Genomic DNA, 23408 nt, shown 5'->3' with positions numbered 1-23408 from the left:
GTCTACGCTAATATTAGTCTCTCTGTGTATCCCGAGGTTTACCGCAATCCAACTGATCCAGGCTGTATCCGGATCTGATGAAGGACCTGCGCCTGGAGACGACGACAACGCAGTCCTGGGGTGTCCACTAGTCTCTCCCTGTGAAGTGTTCCTTCCCTTCCCACTACTTCTGTACAGATAAAACGTTGGTCGGGATAATTCCCGTTCATGTGGCTACGCGGAAGTGATAAAAAATTCTGTATTATAAATTGTATTATAAATGTATTGTAAAAGGCTTGTACCTTGGAACCTATTTCATGGTTTGCGTTCTAGAGCCACCAGGCACCGTTTTGTGCAAATGAGCGGCCGGATCGCATTAAGGGTTTTCTGTTAGAACGGTGTCGTGTTAGTAGTGTTGTCAAAAATATCGATATTTCGATAAATATCGATACTGAAATAACTGAACGATACCAATATTAATTTCCCAAAGAATCGATACACCGATAGGCTACTAGCCGAGCTGTCACTTTCACTTCTCTCCAAAGGCGCGTTGACCTGCGCACTCGCACTCGTCTCATTCACTAACAAAACTGAAGTGAAAGGAAAGATGGCGAGTGCGGCGCCGACGCGACCGCCTTTGGTCGATAAAGAAAACAGCAGGAGTGCTATCTGGAAATATTTTGGATATGAAGCAAATGAACATGGAAAGCCGAAGGACACAAGCAAGCCAATATGCAAAAGATGCTACAGAACAGTGCTAACAAAAGGCGCTAACACCACTAATATAGCAAAGCACCTGAAAGACCGACACCCGGATCTATATAAAGAATTTCGAGAGGTTGGTAACTCTTCTCATTTAAACATTTCTGAAACATTAACCAAGATGGCCCATTATTGTTGTTGATATGAGAGACTGTGTTGTCTGTATTGTTAAAAGCACTATATAAATATAGGTGACTTGACTTCATGTCGATCCAGTGAGCATTGTTTTCACGTGTGATGCACGCACGTTTGCGTTTAAATCTGATCATCAAATAACGTTAATGTATTAACCAGCATTTATGACCAATGAGCAATGCATTTGTTACAGTATATTTTAATCTTTGATAACAGTAGGTAATAAAAATACAACGGATCATGTTAGCTCTGGTCCAATGAAAAATATATAAACAGATAGAACTTTAGATTTTAATTAGTACATGTATTAGTAAATGTTAGTTTAAACTTTTTACTAAGATTAATACATGTTTTGGAAGTATTTTTCATTAATTATTCATGTTAACAATTAAATATCTATTACCATTAACCTAGTTCTTAGATTAGTTAGTTCAGTACATTTTAAAAGTGTGGTCGAAATAGAAAAAGAAAAATGTTTATTAAAGTTTGGCATTCTCTTGTAGCACCAGAAAGAAGATGAGACTCGACCTGCAACAGAAACAACACACTCACAACCTACACTACCAGCTGTATTTGAACAGCAAAGAAAGTATGAAGCAAACTCAAATGAAGCCAAGAAGCTGAACAGGGCTGTAGCAGTGTACATATGCATGGATCAGGTTCCTGTGTATACTGTTGAGAAACCTGGCTTCAAACAACTTCTTGAACATTTGAACAACAGGTATGCCCTTCCTTCACGGAACTTTTTCATGCACACCGAAATCCCAGCCCTATATAACGAAACGAAAGAAATAGTCATGAACCATCTTGGAAGAAAAAACTTTTTTTCATGCACCACTGATCTGTGGACAAGCAGGGCCACTTCCACGTTCATGGCAGTAACTCTGCAATTTATCACTGAAACCTGGGACATGCAGAGCTGGTGTTTGGGCTGTATTGGGCTCCACACTGAGCACACAGCGGAATGCTTGAGGGAAGCATTGGAAGAGATGATACAAGCATGGAAGCTGGACATGTCCTACATGGCTGGTATCACCACTGATAATGCTTCAGCAAACAAGAAAGCATTTCAGCAAGACTTCACATGGGTCCCCTGCTTTGGGCATAACTTGCACCTTGCCATTAACAAGGGCCTGGATATAGACCGTGTGTCTGGATCACTGTCGAGGTTGAGAAAGACAGTGTCTGCCTTCAGCAGGTCACCAAAGATGTTGCGACAGCTGAAGAAAAAACAAAAAGATTTGCAATTGCCTGAACACAGAATGATCCATGATGAGCCCACACGCTGGGACTCAGCTTATGAAATGGTGGAGAGATTTCTAGAACAGCAGCAAGCTGTCAGTTCAGTTCTAGCTGATGATCGGAAGAAATGGCACCTCATGCCCAAAGATTCAGATATTACAGTTCTTGAGACTGTAAAAGAGGTATTGAGCCCCGTCAGCTCTTTCACGGATGCCCTTAGTGGTGAAAAACACACCACTCTCTCTGCAGTCCTGCCTCTGAGTTGGAAGATCTACTCTACTTTGACAGTTGAGGAAGGTGACAGCAACCTAAAACGTCAACTTAAAGACAACATCAGAGAAGATCTCAGACATAGATATGAGAACACACATCTGCAGCTGATATTAAACAAAGCCACATTTCTTGACCCAAGGTTCAAGGACAGTTTTGTAACCTTAAGAGAGGAGGTTAAACAGGATCTTATGGTCAGTTTCAATTTACTAGAAGCAGGGGGCCGAAGTCAGCAAACATCATCTCGAGATGAAAAGCAGCAACCAGCAAAAAAAACTAAAACAGATCTGAAGAGACTGTTAACAAACATACAGGGGGAAAAAAAAGAATGAACATGGAGAGGGTTCATCATCCAGAGGAGAAGGTGAGAGTGCAGAAATGGAACTCAAAAATGAGTTTTCAGTATATGAAAAGATGCCTGAAATCAGTGCAGAAGAGGACCCACTCACATGGTGGAGGACACATGAGACAGCTTTACCTCACCTTGCCCAGTTTGCTAAGAAGCATCTGTGCATCTCTGCTTCAAGTTCAGCTTCAGAGCGTGTATTTAGTACATCAGGGCTCATTTGCAGTGCAAGAAGGGCACGACTTACAGAGGAGCACATTTACATGCTAGTGCTCCTAGCTCAAAATCTGAAAGTTGCAAAACAACTGTAGGATACAGTAATGGGTGTCAATCTCACTCACCTCTGTAGAGAAAATCTGCATAACTGCAGCAACAGATTCAATTATTTTGTTTACTAATTTGTTACTTGATGCATAAGATTGCACTAATTTTGTTTTTGCTTGAAGTTTAAGTATCTTTTGTTGAGATTGTGATTGTATTTTAATTTTACTTGGAAATACAAAAGATTGCACTTTTTTTTACTTGCACTTTATTGGTTTTTGAATGTATGGCAATCTGAGAGGCCTTTGAACAAGTGCACTAGTACCTCAGGACATTTTTGTTATAATATACCTCATTTGTCATTTTCTAGAGACTTGTTATTTTTAGCTTTAAATAAATAAAAACCTTAATATTGTGGCAGTTTTTTTTCTCCGTGGTATCGAAAATGGTATCGAATATCGATATTTTTCATGGTATCGTAGTTAGAAACTCTAGTATCGTGACAACACTACGTGTTAGTGTCACCGGTGCAGGCCGGGGCGGACTCGTATGACCAACCGCCCCTGACTGCAGACATCACCGTGAGGAGCCAACACCACAGGTACGCAATGGAATGGACCAGACAGAGGCAAAGGTAAATTTCAAGGAATAACAATCTTTATTAAGCACTGTATTTATGGAAGTAAAGAAAAGGATGGTAACGGTCGCTGGGCCTTCTCCCCGGAACAGCTGGGCAGATCGAGGGCTCCTTCCCCAGGATGTTACACACACCACGGCCCGGACGGTAGAGAGACAGGTAAGCACTCTTCTTCCAGCAATAGCTGCACACTTCGGGGCTCAGAAGGTAAGTAACCAGGTAAGCACTCCTTTTCCAGCGATAGCTGCACACTTCGGGCTCAGAAGGTAAGTAGACAGGTAAGGATTCTTCACAATACAAAGTATTTTCGTCAGTGCACAGGAATGAGACAGTGATTTAAAAGCTTCTTTCACCAGCAATGCTGCATACTTCCAGACTCGGACAGTAAGTGGAACAGGTAAGGATTCTTCACAGTACAAAGTACTCTTTTCGGTTCACAGTAGTGAGACAGTGGTTTAAAAGCTTACTTCACCAACAATGCTGCATACTTCCAGACTCCGACGGTGAGGAGAACAGGTAAGAATCTCCACAGTACAAGCTGCTTTTCAGCTCAGCTGTATTACTCTAGACTTCTGATGGAGCACAGATATAGTAACAACTTTCCACAAATGTGCAAGCATGGGTTGGGGCCACTTCTCAGCAAAAGCACACCACACTCGTGTTCACTTCAATTCCACAGCCATAAATCAATGTGTATCCATAAAGCAATAGCACTGCAATTCACTCAAACGGTAGGGCTGTTTAGAGGCCTCACTCCATTTGTTACACTCACGTGGGAGATATTAAATCTTCAGTTCCTCCTCAACCCACTCTGAAACACATAGCTTCTCCAACAATCAGTTCCACACTCACTGCATCCTCTTCAAACTGTTTAAATGTTCACAAGATGAAATCAATTCACTTATCTTTCTGTCTCTCCTCTCAGTGCTGATTGGATCGATAACTCAGTCCAGCAGATTTCCCACAGACGATCACTCTGATCCAGTAGCTTCAATGGGCGGCTTCCACACCCAGACGGTTTCCCCAGAATAAGCTTATGTCCACCACTGCTCCGAGAAACCCAGAACCACAGAACACAGAACAGCACGAGACCAGCACGGGGCCAACAACGGACCAACGACCCACGAACAACGACCACAGACGCTCTGCACATAGCCCTTTTATCTATGGCTTATGAAGCAAACAGCCCGTGTAAACGCCGCTCCTCTCTCTCTCTCTCGCACCTGTAGTGCATTAGCGTTAATCAGGTCGGGCAATGATTCTGCCACTCCCGGAACCGGAGTGGAATGTGTCGCACACAAATCGTTCCCTCGGGAAACTCGTGACTCATCAAGGGGTTCCGCTCGCTAAGCGTTCTTGTCACCCATGACATTAGCAGCCCCTAAGTTAATAACTAATGAACGTTGCGACGGAAGTGAATCAATCAAAACTAACTAGCTAGACAATAACTTTATTCTAGAGCTGCTGTAAAGCCAAAACAATCTCTGTTACTTTAATTTCCTATTATCACTGTAAAGCTGCTTTGAAGCACTATATAAATGAAGGTGACTTGACTTGACTATGTGTCAATGTCAAGCATTACACTAGAAACCACCCACTACACAGACAAGCACCACTCACTTTTTCTGGTTATAATTATCAATTTAATTTTTTGGCTTAAGTGACCTCAAGTCAATATGATGGACAATGATGATATTCATATTCTGGGTCATAGTCATGAGCCAGAATATATCATCACTGTCTATCATATTGACTTGAGGTCACTAAAGCCAAAAAATTAAATTATATTGATATGTGGCTAATACATGCATGGCACACAAATGAGCATGATCTACAAAAAGAAGATTAGATACGGTATTTACACTGAAGAGCAACTTCAAATGACTTTCCCTGTCTAGTAAGACAGGCCTTGCTCTATAATCAGTCTGGGAACCATGTGGAAGGCAAAAGCAGACATTTGCCGAAGTAATGAGTGTCCCTAATGACACTAAGTTCATTTAATTTGTCCTCAGGATGGTAATAATTGGACTCCATTATGACCTTGGTGCCGTAATTAAACTGCTGCCTGGTGATATTCTACACACTGGCATGTAGTTGTCAGTAGTGATTATCAGTAATGAGAGAAAGGGAGTGACAAGCTACAACTTTTCTGGCAACACACAAAGCCTTTTCAAAGGCAACTACTTTTTCTGAGAATGATGTGTCATTAGAAAAGCAAAGCGATGCAGACAGGTCCATTAGCAGGCCAAAGGCGCACGGGGTGGGAGAGCAAATTAATCAAACTACTTTCTACAATTTAAATGTGTGCTAAATTGGATAGGCGAAAGGGCCCGCATTTCAAACAGCAACCAGGCCGCCATTTGACTTAAGGCTTTGAGGCGAACAAGTGACCTTGGCTTTTAATCATCAGCCGTTCCAACTTTGATGTTTTGACTGACATTTCCGGCAATCCAATTTACACCCGTTCACACTTTTAACAGCTGGTCAATTGGTCCAACGCGGTTCAGACATATTTTATTTGGAAATATATTGATTTTTTTTCCCCCACTTGGCCACCTAATACTGCTCAGCCACCAACCGAATTAATCTTGTACAGAGATTGAGCATTATGTTTAATCTCTCGCTTCACAGAGCATTTTCAGATGATAATTGTCTGGGTTTTTTGTTAAGAAGATGTAACATTTCAGGGGAAATTGGGAATGATGCAAATTGAAAGCAAACACTTTGATGATTTACATAAATCATCATGATAATGGAGTAAATCAATTGACTTTTTTTTTTTTTTTTTAGAAAAGCCTTTTGTTTCTTTTCAGCAGATTGTCTATAGGAAATTCAATATGTCTATCCATACCCTTAGGCTGTGTCTGCAAAATTAGAGGTTGCTCTATGTTCTCTATGCATTTGAACATGGTTAAAAATAGCCCTGGATCATGTGACAACAAATATCATGTGACGGCAAAGAGCATTTGGAAGGAATTCAAGCGTAGAGTGCACATTGAATATGGGGTCATATAAGCAATAAAACTGTAATGAGATTTCTACTTTCACTACTGACCTTTTTCATTCTCCCTTTCCTTCTGGCTGATTACAAATAATTTTTGAAAGATTTTTTGGCAGTTTCTCTGGCTGTAGAATTTTGTTGGGCTTGCTTTCCAATATATCTGTAACTTGAATGAGGAAAAAATAGTTGGCAATCATTCTGATAACAAGTGAAACAGTCACCTTTCTAGCTGCAGTTTGGTCTTACATAAAGAACTTTCCATTTTCAATTCTCTTTGGGCCAGCATGAACATGTGGCCTACCTCTTTGAAGTAATCTCTAATATTATATTAATCGAGTATTAATTCAAACAAAAGGTCTATGTTGTAATCTATTTTTTTTATTATAAGTACAAAGGTAAACATACATTTTATGTAGGTCTACATGCTGAGATGTAGTAGATGATATTTCATATTAGAGAAATTAAGGAATCTGGATTATTTTCAATAAATGTACTGCAATATATATGCTATGGCAGCTATAGCATGTTGTTGTTTAACTCAGACAACAGTTTCGACTAGTTGCGCATTTCCTTTAGGAACAACTGTAACAATTAACATTAAAAAAAAATGCTATCACCATCGTTTTTATGTTTTAACACCTTCAAACTTAAAGGTTTCAGAGCTTCAAGCTTGTGAATTCTACACCATAGTTATATAAAACAAAGATTATTGGAGTACGTTTCACAAGGAAATGCTTTTTCAGTCTTTTCCAATGAGCCTGGGTTGGGTACGGTTGCCAGGAAGTCGTTAGGTGGTTGCTAACAGGTAGAACACAATTTATACTATTTATAATGGTCACGAGATTTTATTTTTGATTCGAAATACATTATTAGAATGTAAACTTGTCCTAAAGAAAATGCGCAAACCAAGTCAAAGAGCCCAGGATGCTCCTTCAATGTAAAAAAAAATTTGTTTTGACCATTTATAATCCAAAATTGGTCCTCAACAAACTGTGTAATTTCTGCCTGTACAGTATAGCACAAATTGTTCGTAATGAGTTACGTGATTAAGTTTAATACTTTCACGCTACTATCTTCAGATAGACTAGAGAAGACTAGAGTCTTCAAATAGTTGATCTATTTTGAAACAAGTTCTCAAATACTTTAGTGGTGGAAAAAGGAAGTGATAAAAGGCCAAATAAACAAGTCTCTTTGATCGTAAAACCTCAGCTTTATATCGAACAGTCTTTGGTCATTCAGTCAAAGCCTTGAAGGAGTTTTTTTTTTAAGTACCATCTATTTATCTGAGATTAAAGAAAAATAATAACTTGGGGGGACTGGCAGAAGTCTCTCTCGGGTCACTGACGACATCTCTCATCTCCTGAACTCAATGAAGTTTTGGTCTTTGATCCCTAGCTAGGTTGTAGCACCTCACGCAGAACGCTCACGGCCACCCATGTGAGATATATGATATTCTGCTTTATGCAAAATGGAGTAATGGAATGAAACTACTGCAATGTTAAAGCACCTTAAAGGCAAGTCTGCTTGGTGGCCATTTTCATATCATAAAGCCCCTTGGCTTTTTGACTATTTGACTACATGACTATTTCCAGCCTTGGAAGTACTGATTGAAAGATGAAAGATCAAACTCTACAAAACTGTTGGTCAAGTTTACATTCTAATAATGTATTTCGAATCAAGTTCTTTGAGTCAAATCATTAAACTAAATTGTATAGCTAGAAAATAGTCCATTAGTTGTTTAACTGTAAGATGGGATTTTCTTTCCTAAAGTTGCCATGATGTCTCCTTCAGAATTCTTGGGAGAAATAAACACACTTATCTTCTGGATCTGCTTTCAAGGTTTTATATGAGATCCCCAAAAAATGTTTTGCCTGATTGCTAAATAGAGAAAGGCGATAGTGAAAACGGTCAAACAACAATGGGCCAGACTCAAATCTTGTATTTGTATTCAGGAAGGACACATTAAATTGATCAAATGTGACAAAGACATTTATAATGTTTCACAAAAAAATATATATTTCAAATGCTGTTCTTTTGAACTTTCTATTCATAAAGAATTCTGGATAAGTATCACAGTTTCAACAAAAATAGTCAGCAGAAAAACTGGTGTCAACATTGATAGTAATAAGCAATGTTTCTTGAGCACCAATTCCAGTCTCAGCCTCAGATGTCACACCCGTTGGCTGAACGTCTGATGCATATGGCACACTTAACTGGAACCAATTCAGGATTTTCGAAGTCGTCATCTGGTTGGTTAAATTCTACAGGATGTCCGGGAGACGTGTGTGTCGCGTTCTTTAATGGCCGCCTGGAAACAAATGCTGTGACACCAAACCCCCTCGTGGAAGAAAAACGCTGTCGTGTTTACAACTGTGACAATGAGCGCTTACCAGGATCAGCTAAACACTGGATTTTCAAAAGTATGTGAAGTTCGCGGCTCCATTGTTCCAGTAAACTTGCACAACATTCTTGAATGAATAATTTATTAAATGTACGCCGGTCTGTTATTGCATGTGCATTTTCACACCCTGTAACTGATTTTCTTGGGCGCTCCTTGGCCAACTAAAGCTGCGATAGAGGCCAGACCTTCTGCTGTCAGTCTGAAGGTTTGGCCACGTGAGACTACACCAGATCAGCATATTAGAATGATTTCTGAAGGATCGTGGTGACACTGAAGACTGGAGAAATGATGCTGAAAATTTAGCTTTGCATCATAGGAATAAACTACATTTTGAAATATAATTAAAGAGAAAAAACTTATTTTAAATTGTAATAATATTTCACAGTATTACTTTTTTTACATGTACTTGCGTGTTCAAACGATCCAGTCTTGATGAGCATCTGAGGCTTCTTTCAAAAACATTAAAAACATCCTAAAACCAGCCTTTTAAATGGTGGTGGTCTTCCTAAGAAATCTGGTTTCAAACCAGTTTCAGGCACCCCAAAATCACATCTAATGACAAATAGCAATCATATTTTTTTCAAATTAATAATGCTTATTTCCCCGTAGAATAATCACACTGTAAGTTCTTTCAACCAGTCTACCAGATACTGCTTTTAATCTCCCAATCAAATTGCTTTAAATCGCATGCCCTGATGCCTTCTTTTCTCGATATAGACAGTTTTTTTATTTTTTTATTTCACACACAGCCAATGTCTCCAAAGTCAGAGCAGCGAAATATGGTATCTGTCTTGGCTGAAGCTTGTTAAATCAGTATTAGTGAGCTGCCTCCTCTCTCGCTGTCTCTCTTTTGTGTAACAGAGCTGTGTAGTGTCTGCTAGAAACCATCCGAGTCCCAACGGATCCGAAATAACTTCCTGCCCACGTACCACACTTCACCTGCCTGCGCTTTTGTTTCTAGATCCTAATAAGGAACTTTGTATGTGTGGGCTTCAGGTACTGTATACCTTTATATGTTTTATACATTGCATAGTTGTAACATATATTGAGTTATTTTTGTCTTAGTTTCATTTTCATGGACCTTCAGTTTGTTTCTATCCATTTTTTGCCCGCCATTCTTTAGTTTTCATAGTAAATAATTTGATTTGTCCTCCTGTTCAGGTGTGTTCACCTCATTATCATTTGTATATAGGTTCATGTGTGTTCTCCTTTACTTGGTCTGGTCTCATTAATGCTAGCATTGGGTTTCTTTGCCTGATTTGAGTTTGCTCATGTGGATTAATTATAGACTTTCTTAATCTGATCTTCTTCTTTATCATGTTCTCTGCAACCATGCATGACAGAAGACCGGACCAACTATGGATTTTGCAGCACAGTTTGCTGCTTTGGCCCGGAGTGTCCATAACTGAAAGAATTACACGTTGCAGTTCTGCCGACGCTGAAATTTTTGTATTGGATCAGGGCTAACTATCACCACCCAGTAGACCTCCCAAACACGAAAGGACTCAGCTGGAGGAAAGCCATTCTCAGGTGTCTGGAGAGTGTTTACCCCAGATCCAAACCTCAACCACAGCCAGACCCAGAGCCCAGCCCGTCACCACCCTGATCGATGGACACTACGCCAGAGCCCCCGCAGACTGGAAGCTTCTGCCTACAACAACATGTGGGTCTGTGCCCGAGGAAGGGAGGACAGTGCCCACCATCACCTGCTTTGAGTTTAGTTGGATTTTGTGCTGCTCTTGACACCCAGTTATCATCTTCATCGTCCCCCATCGGTCCCTCAGTGGGTTCTTCTCAATACTCAAATTGATGCTTCCTCGTTTCCTCACTCCTCAGAAACCGATCGAATTCAGCCATCTTAAAGGACATCTCAATTCTCTAATTGCACCACGAGGAGGCGAGGAACGAGGAGTAAGGAAGCTTCCAGAGGAGTCATAAGCAAGGATGAACAGGTGTCTCCCATGCGGAAGTCTTTCTTGTCGAGAAACCTGACGCACGTATAAATTCTCCTCCCACTTCACATTTCTTATTTGTGACCCTGGACCACAAAACCAGTCTTATGGGTAATTTTCTTTAAATTGAGATTTATACATCACATGAAAGCTGAATAAATAAGCTTTCCATTGATCTATGGTTTGTTAGGATTGGACAATATTTGGCCGAGATACAATGCGGTTACAAAACTGTTCCACACATTGATTGAATTCGTCGTCTTTCAGGTCATCCTCCTTTGCCAAGCCAGTCTCTGGACATTCTGTATAATTTTCCCAATCATTTGCGAAAAAATCAAATTTAAATTGAGCAAACGCGCTATCTCAGAATCCATGGCTTGCACCGTTACCATTGCGGATTATGTACACTGTGCACGCGAAGAAGTCGCCAGCCAATGAGAGGCGCTGTAGCAGGCCGTTGCTAAGAAGAAAACTGTTGTTGTTTTTTTACACGAGAAGGGTGTATGTTAACTCTCTCTATTGGCTTACTGCTCTAATGACGAGGGGGGAATCTAAGCTTGACATAAATACCAAACTTGAGTGGGTAATTCCCAAAGAGCGGGCAGCAGCGAGCGAAGTTTGTAGGCGTGTTTTCGTACTTTTTTTGCGCGATTTTGCGGCATCCATTCACAAAAATATTTTTTATATATATTTATGGTAGGAAATTTACAAAATATCTTAATGGAACATGATCTTTACGGAATACAATAATGATTTTGGCATAAAAGAAAAATCAATGATTTTGACCCATACAATGTATTGTTGGCTATTGCTAAAAATATACCCGTGCGACTTACGACTGGTTTTGTGGTCCAGGGTCACATTTGTGCATCCTCGTTTCCTTTCCTCGTGTCTCAGCTCCACCCACTGTAGGATGCGAGGGAAGGCTGCAAGGAATCGAAGGAAAGTTTATTTGTATATTGGAATATTCTTGATCACTCGAGCGTCACTACAAAGCGTCATCAGCTGTGCTCAAAGGATCTGCCCTTATGTTGTTAAAGTTTGGTTATTTAATAAATTAATAAATAATAAAGATAAAGCAAGATGCCGTTGATATATGTGTGATATATACAGTTAATTTAAACTGCAAATGTAAAGCATAAATCAAAACTATTGTTACAGATGTGAAGGGGGAGGAGAATTTATACATGCTTCAGGTTTCTCGACAAGAAAGACTTCCTCATAGGAGACACCTGTGGATCCTCGCTCATCGCTCCTCTGGAAGCTTCCTCAGTCCTTGTTCCTCACAGTTCAATTAGAGAATTTAGATGTCCTTCAAGATGGCTGAATTTTATCGGTTTCCGGGTCACAGGCTGGAGGACAGTGGAGCGAGAAAACATCAATTTGAGTATTGAGAAGCCCCCCCCTGTGTCACCTCTACCTCCTCCAGTGGCTTGTGGCGCTTTTCCACTGCATGGTACGGTTCGGTACGGCACGCTTTGGAGCTTTTCCACTGCATGGGACGGTACGGCTCGGCTCTGTACGGCTCACTTGTGGCGCTTTTCCACTGCATGGTACGGTACGGTACGGCTCGCTTCGGCTCGCTTTAAATGGTACACCCTCTGTTGAGGTTCCAAGCGTACCGTACCGATACTAAAATGTGACGTGGAAGCACTGTAGATCACTGATTGGTCAGACAGACAGAATCGTCACTTCCAGCGTCATTGTATTTGCGAGACATCAAACCCGCTAGATTTAAATAGCCAGTAACAGCCACCGCTGTAGCATCTGTTTTAAAACTACTTGCTTGACTTGCTTGAAGAAAAAAAACTTCCAAAAAAGAAATGGCTGAATTGTGGTCAGTGGACGAGAAGCGCAGACGCTCCTCTTGTTGGTTGCCGAGGAGCGGATAAACTATAACGATCAGTCATAATCCCACCCACTTTGAAGCGGTATTAACTGCAGTGGAAAAGCAACCGAGCTAAAGCAAACCGAGCCGTGCCGCGCCGAGCCGAATAGTACCACGCAGTGGAAAAGCGAAGCGAGCCGAACCGTGCCGCGCCGAACCGTACTGAGCCGTACCATGCAGTGGAAAAGCGCCATTGGTTACACCTTGAACCTGCTGGGAGCCAATTCCTCCTTGGCGTGAATAGCCTGTGGCTCCAGCTCCATCCTCAAAGTGCTCTGTCCCACCTCGACCTGACTCCTACACCTGCACTCCGTCCTCCCTCGACTCCAGCGTGGACCATTGGGCATTCGGCCTCGCCGGGTTCCCTCGGACCGTCGGCTCCACCTGGGTCGGACATCCCCACGCCTTCGCTTCAGACTTTAGGGCCGTTCGCTGCTCTCCGGCTCCTCCACTCCTACGGCTTCGGCCTACTCTGCCCTCGGTCGCTCCAGCCCAACCTCAGCCCTCCGGATCCCCACTTGCATCTCGGGGGGTCATCATTGGCGTCCCATCGCTCCCTCGTCTCTACACCCAGGATTGTTGCCTGCCAAGTAACCATCATGGCTCCTCCCTCCATCAGGACTATCGTCCTGGGTCACCACCATCTGGCCAGCTGTCCCATCTACTCGTCTGCCTGCTCTCACAATCCCTTCACCATCTCCTTGTCAGCCTCCAAAGCTCCCTCCCTCCCTCATATTTTCTATTACGCCACAAGGTTGCACCTTCCGGAGGGGCGTAATGTAACATAAGTCGCGTTTCCACCGAAATTACCAGGAGCTATTTGTCCCAGGAACTTTTTTCCCCCGACCTGTTGCTGTCAGCATTTCCACCAAGTATTCATAATAGTCCAATAAGCAAATAGTCCGGTGACTTAGGACCACGTGCTACTTTACAGTTACCGCTGGATTTCATCCTCTGAATTTAAGCTTAATAAAGCCTGAACCACGTCGTCGGTCCATCGGTCATATTTTTTAAACTCCATTGTTGATTCGTATAGCAAACATCAAGCATCACGTTAGTTCAGGCAGGCCACCTCAGCCAAGCTCGCATCAGCTGATAGCCAGCTGTTCCTGATGTGTTTCAATCCAGTGTCGACATCTATCACAGCGGAACATATAAACTCCCATTCCTTCAGCATTTCCTCCATAGCATCGCTGCTCGCATTTAAACTCCCTCCTCCAACCAAACCTTTAATCATTCTGACCATTCTGTTTTTCCCGTACAGTTCAATTCATTGCAAGCTTTTTATTTCATGTATTTGTATTTTCACAACTCATGTAACTCCCTGCTCTGTCCAGGCATAGCGCATTTAATCTTTTTTAGTATTTATTTTGATTTATTTTTAAATCATTAATTTGTATTTTACATTTTTATGATTTAAATAATTAATAGCTTTTCATTAAACTCACAATCCCCCTGCAGTTCCTTCATGAACCCCAGAACCCCATAATGTAATATTTAATGCACTTCGTGTTGTTGATAAAGAATGGAATTCATTTTCTTTCTTTGTATTTGTATATTAATATGGTACAAGATGATCCTATTTAAATCAATGTGATGAACAAGTTAGGTCAAAAGTAATAGAAAAGTAATCGGATTAGATTACCTTAAATTTTTATTGTAATGGATTACATTACTAACTACAATTTTTGCCATGTAATTTGGAATCAGTAACTTAATTTGTATGTAATCTATCCAGCACTGTATATGCTTTCAAGTACAGCTTAAGGGGCTGTTTTCATGGGAATCTCATGAATAACTATATTCCATAATCATGACAAACTGTATTATTTCCAATACAAAATTAATTTATATTTTTTTTGTGTTAGATATATCATGACCGACAATGTCTCACAAAAGCAAGATGGCCAAAGAGAATTTTTGTTTTCACCAGCTTGTTTTATAGAGCAAACAGAGCCAGACAGGAAATAGAAACTAATCAATGTTCATTTCTATTGCTTTTAAGATATAATCCTGTAATTTAGTCATTACTTCCTAATCTAATCACATCCAACCTCACTTCACTGACTCACAACTATTTGTTCCTTCACATCTGTTAAAATGTAGTGGCAGCCCATGGATGTTTGAAGGACACTGCCTTCTACTGCCAACTTGTGTATACTCTTAAAAATAAAGGTTTTTTATTGGCATCGACCGTTCAATAAAGAACTTCAGCATATTAAAACATTCTTTACACTAAACAAAAAGGGGGAAAAGGATTCTTTTAAGAACTGATCATTGAAAGTTATCCATAAAATGTTTTTTTTAATGACATTAATGACATTTAACCTTTCTTTTTAAGAGTGTAAATAAATATAGTGCACCAAAAGCACATCAAAGAGAAAGCTTCCCAAGTTATGGTCACACATTATTATTTATTGCAGCATTATTAAAGATATCACGTAGTAACATTTGGTCGAAAGCACTTATCAATATTAGATTTCAACTTTGAGGTTGTCCTTCTAAGCCATTTACTGCATAAAAGCAATAGATGGACAATTAAACAGCTATTTAATGCAATGATCTAAACAGAAGCCAAAGTGAATGAATCAAAAGTCACTGCTGCTTATGCATTTGGACATCCAGTCCTGGAAAAATGTGAAACATCGACGGATGAACGTCAACTCTTGATTAGTCCTCAAATTAATCTTGCGAACCATGACTTTGTCTTTTAGACAGTGTTCTCCGATCTTGCAAAACAACATAAAGGGAAGAAAAATACACATACCTGAATACATCAATGGGCCAAATTTCAAGGCACACATATATGAGAATAAGAGAGATAGAGAGAGAGAGAGAGAGAGAGAGAGAGAGAGAGAGAGAGAGAGAGAGAGAGACAGAGAGAGAGAGAGAGACACATCTCGCTTACTGAATTCTGAAGGAGAAATCTGATGTTGTGCTGTAAGAGTTTAAGAGCAGTGCGAGATTCGACAGCGCCGTCTTGATCAGTGATTTCTGCTGAAACTAATGTCTTCAGAAGCTCTTGAGCAATGAACTCTTTACAGCTGCACATCTGAAAGAAAACAGGCCAAATCTTGTTCATATTCAGTATATGATATCTTCAAATGTCATATTTTCCTCTATAGGCCTGTTAAGCTACTCGAAACTCACCTCTCCGCTTTCAATATGCACATTCGGCATGTATACTGCGTTCATGTCCTTTAAAAGATGCAGAAAATTAGAGTGTAGGTCTTTAAAAAATTATTTGTTTATAGTGTTAAATGCAGAAATTTTAAGTGACAATTGACAATCTTTTTTAAGGGTGCGTCTCAATCAGTTTCCTAGTTCTGTAGTCCGGGCACTGATCAGGGAGTCAGCCATTTTAAGACCTGTCTCAATCTTTCCAGAGCGTTCGCTTACTATAAAGTCCCACAATGCACCGTGAAAACCAGACCTGTAGCCTATGAGTTTCTTCCTTTTGTTGAACACAAAAGAAGATGTTTTGAAGAATGTCAGTAACCAGACAGTTGATGGACCACATTGACTTCCATAGAAGAAGAAAATACTATGGAAGTCAATGGCTACCATCAATTATCTGGTTAACATTCTTCAAAACATCTTCTTTTCTGTTCAACAGAAAAAAGAAACTCATACAGGTGTGGAACAACATGAAAAATTTTCGGAAGCACAAAACATAAATCACGTGAGCCAACTCGCAACGCACAATGTCACGCGGTAGATGTTTTTAAAACACAAACCATTATTAAATCATATTTCAGCATAAACATACATCGCTAGACAGGTAACAAACATAACATTTATCTTATATTTACGGCTGAAATGTTTCACGTATACATAACAAGAAAAGTATTTCTCATAATGTACCTTCAATGACATTAAAACAAAATATAATAAAGGTCTCAGTGCTGCTGTTGTTCATAAACACCAGTAGTGATGTCCTGTATAGAGTGTTTGCTCCTACGTCACCATTTGGTCAGTTACCCGGATGCGCGGCCATATTGGAGATACTCGGATGTAAACAACAGCATGGATTGCACTGTTTATGTACTACTGAACACATTGTTACACTAATTCATGATGTCTAAACTACGGAAAAAACACACGGAAGCTGCAAAATCATATAGAGAAGGGCTTAGTAAGCAGGAAAGAGCGCAGAATTTTGACGAACTAAGTTAATATGTGGTAAAGATCCGAACGAGCTAGCTTAGCTTCTCTAGCCCTTACCGCTATTCGTCCTTCTATTTCTTATCCCAACATAGGCTACGTTCAGATTGGCAGTACAAAAAAAGCACATGAAACCCGTTTCAAGCTACATGCATATGTGGTTTGAAGTCCTATTCAAATCACATATCAGGAAATCTGCTTCAGTCCGAATGCTCTGATCGGATTTCGTGTGGTATGTGACTTTCTCACGCCACGTAAAATGTAAACGTCAGACGTTGTTATAGGGAACATGCTGAAAGTCGCTGCTGAAACAAGGCTGTGTTATTGCAAAGTGCTGGATAAGCAGAAAATTATTATTTTGAAACCGGCGCAGATAAGAGCACGGATACCTGTGCATACCAGCCTCCTACAGTTCTGCAGCTCGAGACGCAGTGCATCTCTATGTACATCTCTATTGCAAATGCAAACCCCTCCATCAACGCAACGTCATTGCCATATTGCCAAAGAGCTGCATGAACACACGACTCGGATCTGAACAGTTGCGATACACAGTGTGGACATCATTTTAGATCAGATTCCAATCGGATACAAAGATAATCGGATTTGGACTGACAGTGTGAATGTAGCCATAGCTAACTACTTTACGTCAACATTTTAGCCAGTCAACGCTTCATTTACACATGTGGCTGATGCTGTGCCTCTCTCAACCACAAATGCCTTCTTTCATCCGTTTTTTGCACTCTTCTCTTTAACTTTTGGCAGTCTGTAGAACACGAAATGTTTTTTCCCGGTGCGACCGATTAGCACAGACCAAAACACGACCATTTTTCAGCAGCAATAGTCCGTTCAGTTCAGTGGCATTGTTTACGTTCAGTGCCTCCAAAATGGCCGACTTCCGGATGGATGAGGGGTGCTTCTCTTATTTGTGCATCCTCGTTTCCTTTCCTCCCTTCCTTTCCTAGCGCCTCAGCTCCTCCCCCTGTAGGTTGTGAGGGAAGGACGCAAGGAAAGAAAATGAGGACGGAGGAATCGAATGAAAGCTTTTTTTATACATTGGAATACTTGATCACTCGAGCGTCACTTCATAGCGTCATCAGCAGCGCTCAAAGCATCTGCCCTTATGTTGTTGAAGTTTGTTTATTTAAGAAATTCATAATGAATAACAATAAAGCAAAATAACCTGTTGAAATATGTGAGATGTGTGGTTTATATAAACTGCAAAGGTAAACTATAAATTAAAAAGATTGTGATCGATGTGAAGGGGGAGGAGAATGTATACGTGCGTCACGTTTAGTCAATAAAACACTTCCGCATAGGATACACCTGTGTATCCTCGCTCATAACTCCTCTGAAAGCCTCATCACTCCTCGATCCTCGACTCCTCACGCAATTAGAGAATTGAGATGTCCTTCAAGATGGCTGTGCTTGATTGGTTTCCGGGTCATAGATGGAGGACGGAGGAGAGAGGAGACGAGGAGGGATATTAAGAAGCACCCGAGGTGTAGTGAAAACACTCCATAGTGAGGACATTGTCATACTGTCCTCACAGTGTCCGAATTAATGTACACGATTTGCTGGTTTACAGCCTAGAAAGCTAGGAGGCTGATTGTGACGCACCCAAAGTAAGATTGCCATGTTTATGTTCACTGAGCATGTTACTTACAAATGTGAAGAGATGTGCATAATCCATGAGGTCTCTGAGGTGGTAAAGTGCCTCACGTATCGTGTCATCCCCCAGAGCCATGTGCTGCAATGCTATAAAGAAAAACAGCACAGTTGGAACAGTTTTTGGGACCTGGGAATATATGTGTGTGTGTGTGTGTGTGTGTGTGTGTGTGTGTGTGTGTGTGTGTGTGTGTGTGTGTGTGTGTGTGTGTGTGTGTGTGTGTGTGTGTGTGTGTGTGTGTGTGTTGTCAATTAGTGAATTAGCATGCTAATTCATTCTAGAAACATGCTAGCAGCAACAATCCAAACATCTCTTTTTTTTGGGAGACTGTATTGCCTTCAAAACCTTCAAAAATTGAAACTACTTTAAACTTCAAAAAACTTACAATTGAACATCTTAAAACGGCTTCAAACGGAATAACATTCAAACTTCAAGATTTTAAAACATCTTCACACTTTCTGAAGCCAACATCAAAATTGGTCTTGGCAAAATGGAGGCTAATTCACTAATCAGCATATTAGAATGATTTCTGAAGGAAAGCTGCTTTGAAACAATATGCACTGTTAAAAGTGCTATATAGATGAAGGTGACTTGACTTTATCATGTGACAATGAAGACTGGAGTAATGATACTGAATATTCAGATTTGACAACACAGAAATAAGTTACATTTTAAAATTGAAAACAGTTATTCTAAATTATAATGATATTTCACAATGTTGCTTTTTTTATAAACTTAATTTTTCATTTAAATAGGACTAATCTTAATTCTTCCAAACTGTAGATTCTTGTTTTTATTATATCCTCACCATCATGACTCACTCTCTTCAGCTGGAATCTCATTTGAGCCTCTCTTTTTAAAAATGATTATTCAATGCTTAAGAAAATAAAGGAAAAGAAAATAAATGAAATTGAGCCTCTCCTTTTTCACAATATAGTTGGTAAACAGGTCATCCTTATCAAACAGTAGGAAAACACCTCCACCAAGTGGACGGATGTCGTGACGACAACGACAATAAACTTTAAATGGGGAAATGTGCCTGCCGAATGAATGTGAATATAAACAAAATATGCAGGAAAATTCAGTGTTTTTAAATGATATATTTATATAATATGCAATTGAGGATAATTAGCAAAAAATAATTTTGTCGTTTTGGGGAGCCAGCGTAATATCAAATGTGACTCCACACATCAGAATAAGTACTTTTCACCTGTTTCAGACGGTCAGTAAATCAATGTGAATGATATGATCCTACTTTGGAGTACTTACAGACAAGAAACAGCATGAGAGGGAAGATTTGAGCGATTGTGGGTGGAGGTTTGCCGGTCCGTGAGCCTTTGAAATCATTGATTACGCGAACACGATTCGACCATTTCGCACATGCTTGAAGCTCTTCTTCATCCACATTTAACGTTACTAACAAACTTTGGCAGTGTTCATGTTGATACTGTTAAACCAACAGACAGTTTCCTCAGGAAAGTTGCATCTGGTGACATGGGCATTTGATACGTTTTGAGAATGTGCTGCTAGTAAAACATACTCTGAAGCAATTAGAACTCAGTATGCCAACTAATAATCTTACTTTGGCTGTGTTCAAAATAGCACTACTTCAACAAATCATGTTTTAATGTAGCCTATAATATGAAAAATACTTTAAAGTTCACGGTTTTCACGTTCAGCTCAAAACAGTGCATGGATGGACTTTTACTTTGATTTTATGGTCATGGGGACATCGGGGAAAATAAGAGAATATAATTAATTTTTTCAATATTATTTAATTGTATATACAAAATACAGTTGCTTGTATTTTATGTATTCGTTATTAAATTAAAAGAATCGCTGTTAACATCTTTTTTATTATAATAAAAATGAATTGTGGGATATGTCGTTTCTAGATGATCCTCGTGACGCTGAGTTGAATGCGGAAGTACGTCACTGCGCCGACGCGGGAAACACGCGACTGACTGAGACTGACTGCCTGCAGTCAAAACAAACTAGTACAGTTTACTCCGTTATTTATTCTGAGTGAGTTATTTTAATAAAATGTAATGCTATTTTAGAGCCGTGTTAAAGTATGTATTGAATTTTTGCTAGCCCAGCTGCACTTTAGTACGCCTGTGTTTTAAAACCATATATGCCTCTTGTCCAAGTAATTATTTGTAACTTAACTAAGTTATCTAATCAACTTCACAGGCTTCCCTTAATATAGGAGGAAATTGACAACATCACTTTCAAGTTCTTGCTATTAAAATGCGAATTTTTAATTGTGTGGACTGATAATTAATTTGACTTTATATCATTGCAAGGCTACAAGTCAAAGCACTGGTCCAAAATGTCAAAGATTGAAAAGATGAGTATTCTGGGAGTGAGGAGTTTTGGAGTTGAGGATAAAGACAAACAAGTGATCTCCTTCTTCAGCCCTCTCACGGTGCTTGTGGGACCCAATGGAGCTGGCAAAACGGTTTGTATATTGCTGTCAGTCATTATGTGTGTATAATTTAGATGCTGGTAATGAGAAGAGTATTTAGAGGAGATTTAAACACTGCTCCACTTTAACATTTGACAGAGGTGGAGAGCTTTTAAGGGATAGTTCACCCAAACATTATCCCATGATTTACTCACTCAAGCCGTCCTAGGTGTATATGATTTTCTTCTTTCAGCTAAACACAATCGGAGTTTTATAAAAAAAATAATAAAAAAAAATGTCCTGGCCCTTCCAAGCTTTATAATGGGAGTTAATGGTGCATTGTTTTTGAATCCTGAATAAATGCATCCATCCATCATAAAAGTAATCCATGCGGCTTCAAGGCCTTCTGAATTATTTATTTTTTTCTTTGTATTCGGCTGTAACAGTATTCAAAAAGGAAAACATATACTGCACATTTGTGGTCTGCTCTCCCAAATATATTTCTGATATATCCCATTAATAATTCACTGGAATCCACTTAAGAATCTCTGTTTTTTTCTTCTCCCCAAATCCTCACGTCTCTTTCCAGGTTTGTTTTCGCAAGGATGCTTTAAAATGTAATCATCTCCCCTTTTTACTTCTAATCCCTATAAGCAGTGTTTACTGAAGTATTTCTAAGGCAGGTAAAAAATAATATTTATCGTCTGTCACATTCACAATGACGGAAATCGCTTTGGATTTTTATCACTCAATGTTCCAGTTAATGAACATTTCAATATTTAACACATCCGTAATATTGCTGTGCAAACGTAATTTGTTAAAGCTTTTACACTTAAATGTCCTTTCGACGGTTCGAAGGGTGAGTAGAATAATCTCATTGTACCATTTTTGAAAAAGGTTGATATGAACTATTTCTTTTTATGAATTTCCAGACCATCATTGAGTGTCTCAAATACATCACTTCAGGAGAATTTCCACCAGGAAGTAAAGGAAACACCTTTGTCCATGATCCCAAAGTAGGTCCTTGACAGGAGTGATTCAAGTAAACAATATAAGCTGTAATAGAAATGTTCTGATTTACAGTTTTTTTTGTGTGTGTGTGCTTGTCTTATTCAACTTTTGCAAACACTGGTTCGTATTGTCCATGCAGGAGTTTGGCAGTATGACACTTTTTATAGATAATGTTGTTCTGTTGTAGGATGCTCATGAAACGGATGTACGGGCACAGATCAGGCTCCAGTTTAGAGATGTGAATGGCGATGCTATTGCAGTCCAGAGGTCTATGCAAAGTACACAGAAGGGCAAGAAAACTGAGTTCAAAACCCTTGAGGGTGTTATTACCAGAATCAAGTAAGTTATGTTTTTTCAAGTCAAGTCACCTTTATTTATAAAGCACTTTTTACAATACTGATTGCTGAAAATGATGCAACAAAGTGTGTGTCTGCTGTACAGCAGCTCTAGGAGAAAATAGTGTCACTGTCAAGTTTAAGTAAATTCAGTGTTGATTCATTTCCGTTATAAAAATCATTAGTTATTCATTTAGTTAATTTGTATATACAGCAGCTCTGGAGAAAACAGTGATGTCATCATTCAGTTCTCATCTAATGGCTTCAATGCAGGCATATCAATAATATTGTTCAATATTAAGTTGACTCTTACTAATCTCTTATGCGCAACAAGGCTGCATTTATTTGAGCAAAACTACAGTAAAAATAGTAATACTGTAAAATATTATTTTCTATTTCAGTAAACGGCTCTAGACTGCGACCTCTTTTCCTGCCGCTGCGACATCATTTTGTTAGATGTCGCTCTGGTGCCACTACAAACTTGTTCAATTCATAAGCGCTGCCGTTTCTGATGCGTATGAGAAATATTAAACGAAAAATGCGGCAAAAAGCAAAACGAAACAGCACGTTTAGTAACCCAAACTGTAAAGTACATATTAAATTGAATTCTGTTATATTATTAATGTAGACTAGAGATGCGCGGTAGAGATGCGCGGTTGGCGTTTATAGGCGCGGATCGGGCGGATGACGTGACGAAAAAAAATATTTTAATTAAATATTTAAGAATCTCTAATGCGCGGATGGGCTATTATTTAATCCGCAACCGCATCACAAAACTCATCATCCGTCCGCCATCCATCCGCATCAACGTTTTTGACCAATTTTCAAAACCGCCCGAATTTAATTAAAATACTTTTTTTCCTCACGTCATCCGCCCGATCCGCGGTTTATCCGCTATAACCGCCAACTCTAATGCGCATCCCTAATGTAGACATATTCTACTTTGTTACA

At 39.7% G+C, this 23408-nt stretch overlaps 2 protein-coding genes across 3 annotated transcripts in view; one reads left to right on the top strand and one right to left on the bottom strand.

The window, feature by feature from the left end:
• Window positions 1–15268: 15268 nt before the first annotated feature.
• On the bottom strand, window positions 15269–20368 carry LOC143703745 (uncharacterized). Its single transcript, XM_077197292.1, has 5 exons — window positions 19974–20368; window positions 18702–18793; window positions 16025–16072; window positions 15783–15926; window positions 15269–15603 (listed from the first exon to the last, which is right to left on the bottom strand). The coding sequence occupies exons 1-5, from the start codon at window positions 19987–19989 to the stop codon at window positions 15463–15465; spliced, it is 441 nt and encodes a 146-aa protein (XP_077053407.1). The 5' UTR covers window positions 19990–20368; the 3' UTR covers window positions 15269–15462.
• Window positions 20369–20599: 231 nt separating this feature from the next.
• The window catches only part of rad50 (RAD50 homolog, double strand break repair protein), a 41437-nt gene continuing 38628 nt past the window's right edge, over window positions 20600–23408 (top strand). The window contains exons 1-4 of one of the 2 annotated variants that reach the window (XM_077197288.1): window positions 20600–20729; window positions 21011–21165; window positions 22044–22127; window positions 22310–22461. In XM_077197288.1, the coding sequence (XP_077053403.1) occupies window positions 21037–21165; window positions 22044–22127; window positions 22310–22461 (365 nt within the window). In that variant the 5' untranslated portion in view covers window positions 20600–20729; window positions 21011–21036. Of the gene's footprint in view, window positions 20854–21010; window positions 21166–22043; window positions 22128–22309; window positions 22462–23408 lie in introns of both variants that reach the window. The other variant, XM_077197289.1, reaches the window with a different exon arrangement.

The sequence above is a fragment of the Siphateles boraxobius genome, unplaced genomic scaffold (genome assembly GCF_051911475.1).
Source record: "Siphateles boraxobius isolate OS27281-9 unplaced genomic scaffold, OSU_SipBor_1 11, whole genome shotgun sequence".
NCBI classification, from domain to species: domain Eukaryota; kingdom Metazoa; phylum Chordata; class Actinopteri; order Cypriniformes; family Leuciscidae; genus Siphateles; species Siphateles boraxobius.
This window is presented reverse-complemented; position numbering and strand designations above follow the sequence as displayed.

Excerpts from the sequence above, each read along its gene's own strand:
- LOC143703745 (XM_077197292.1), bottom strand. Across the intron at positions 16,073-18,701 it reads ATGCACATCTCTTCACATTT|GACATGAACGCAGTATACAT; the intron begins GTAAGTAACATG and ends CATCTTTTAAAG. Across the intron at positions 15,604-15,782 it reads GATTTCTCCTTCAGAATTCA|ATCGGAGAACACTGTCTAAA; the intron begins GTAAGCGAGATG and ends TTGTTTTGCAAG.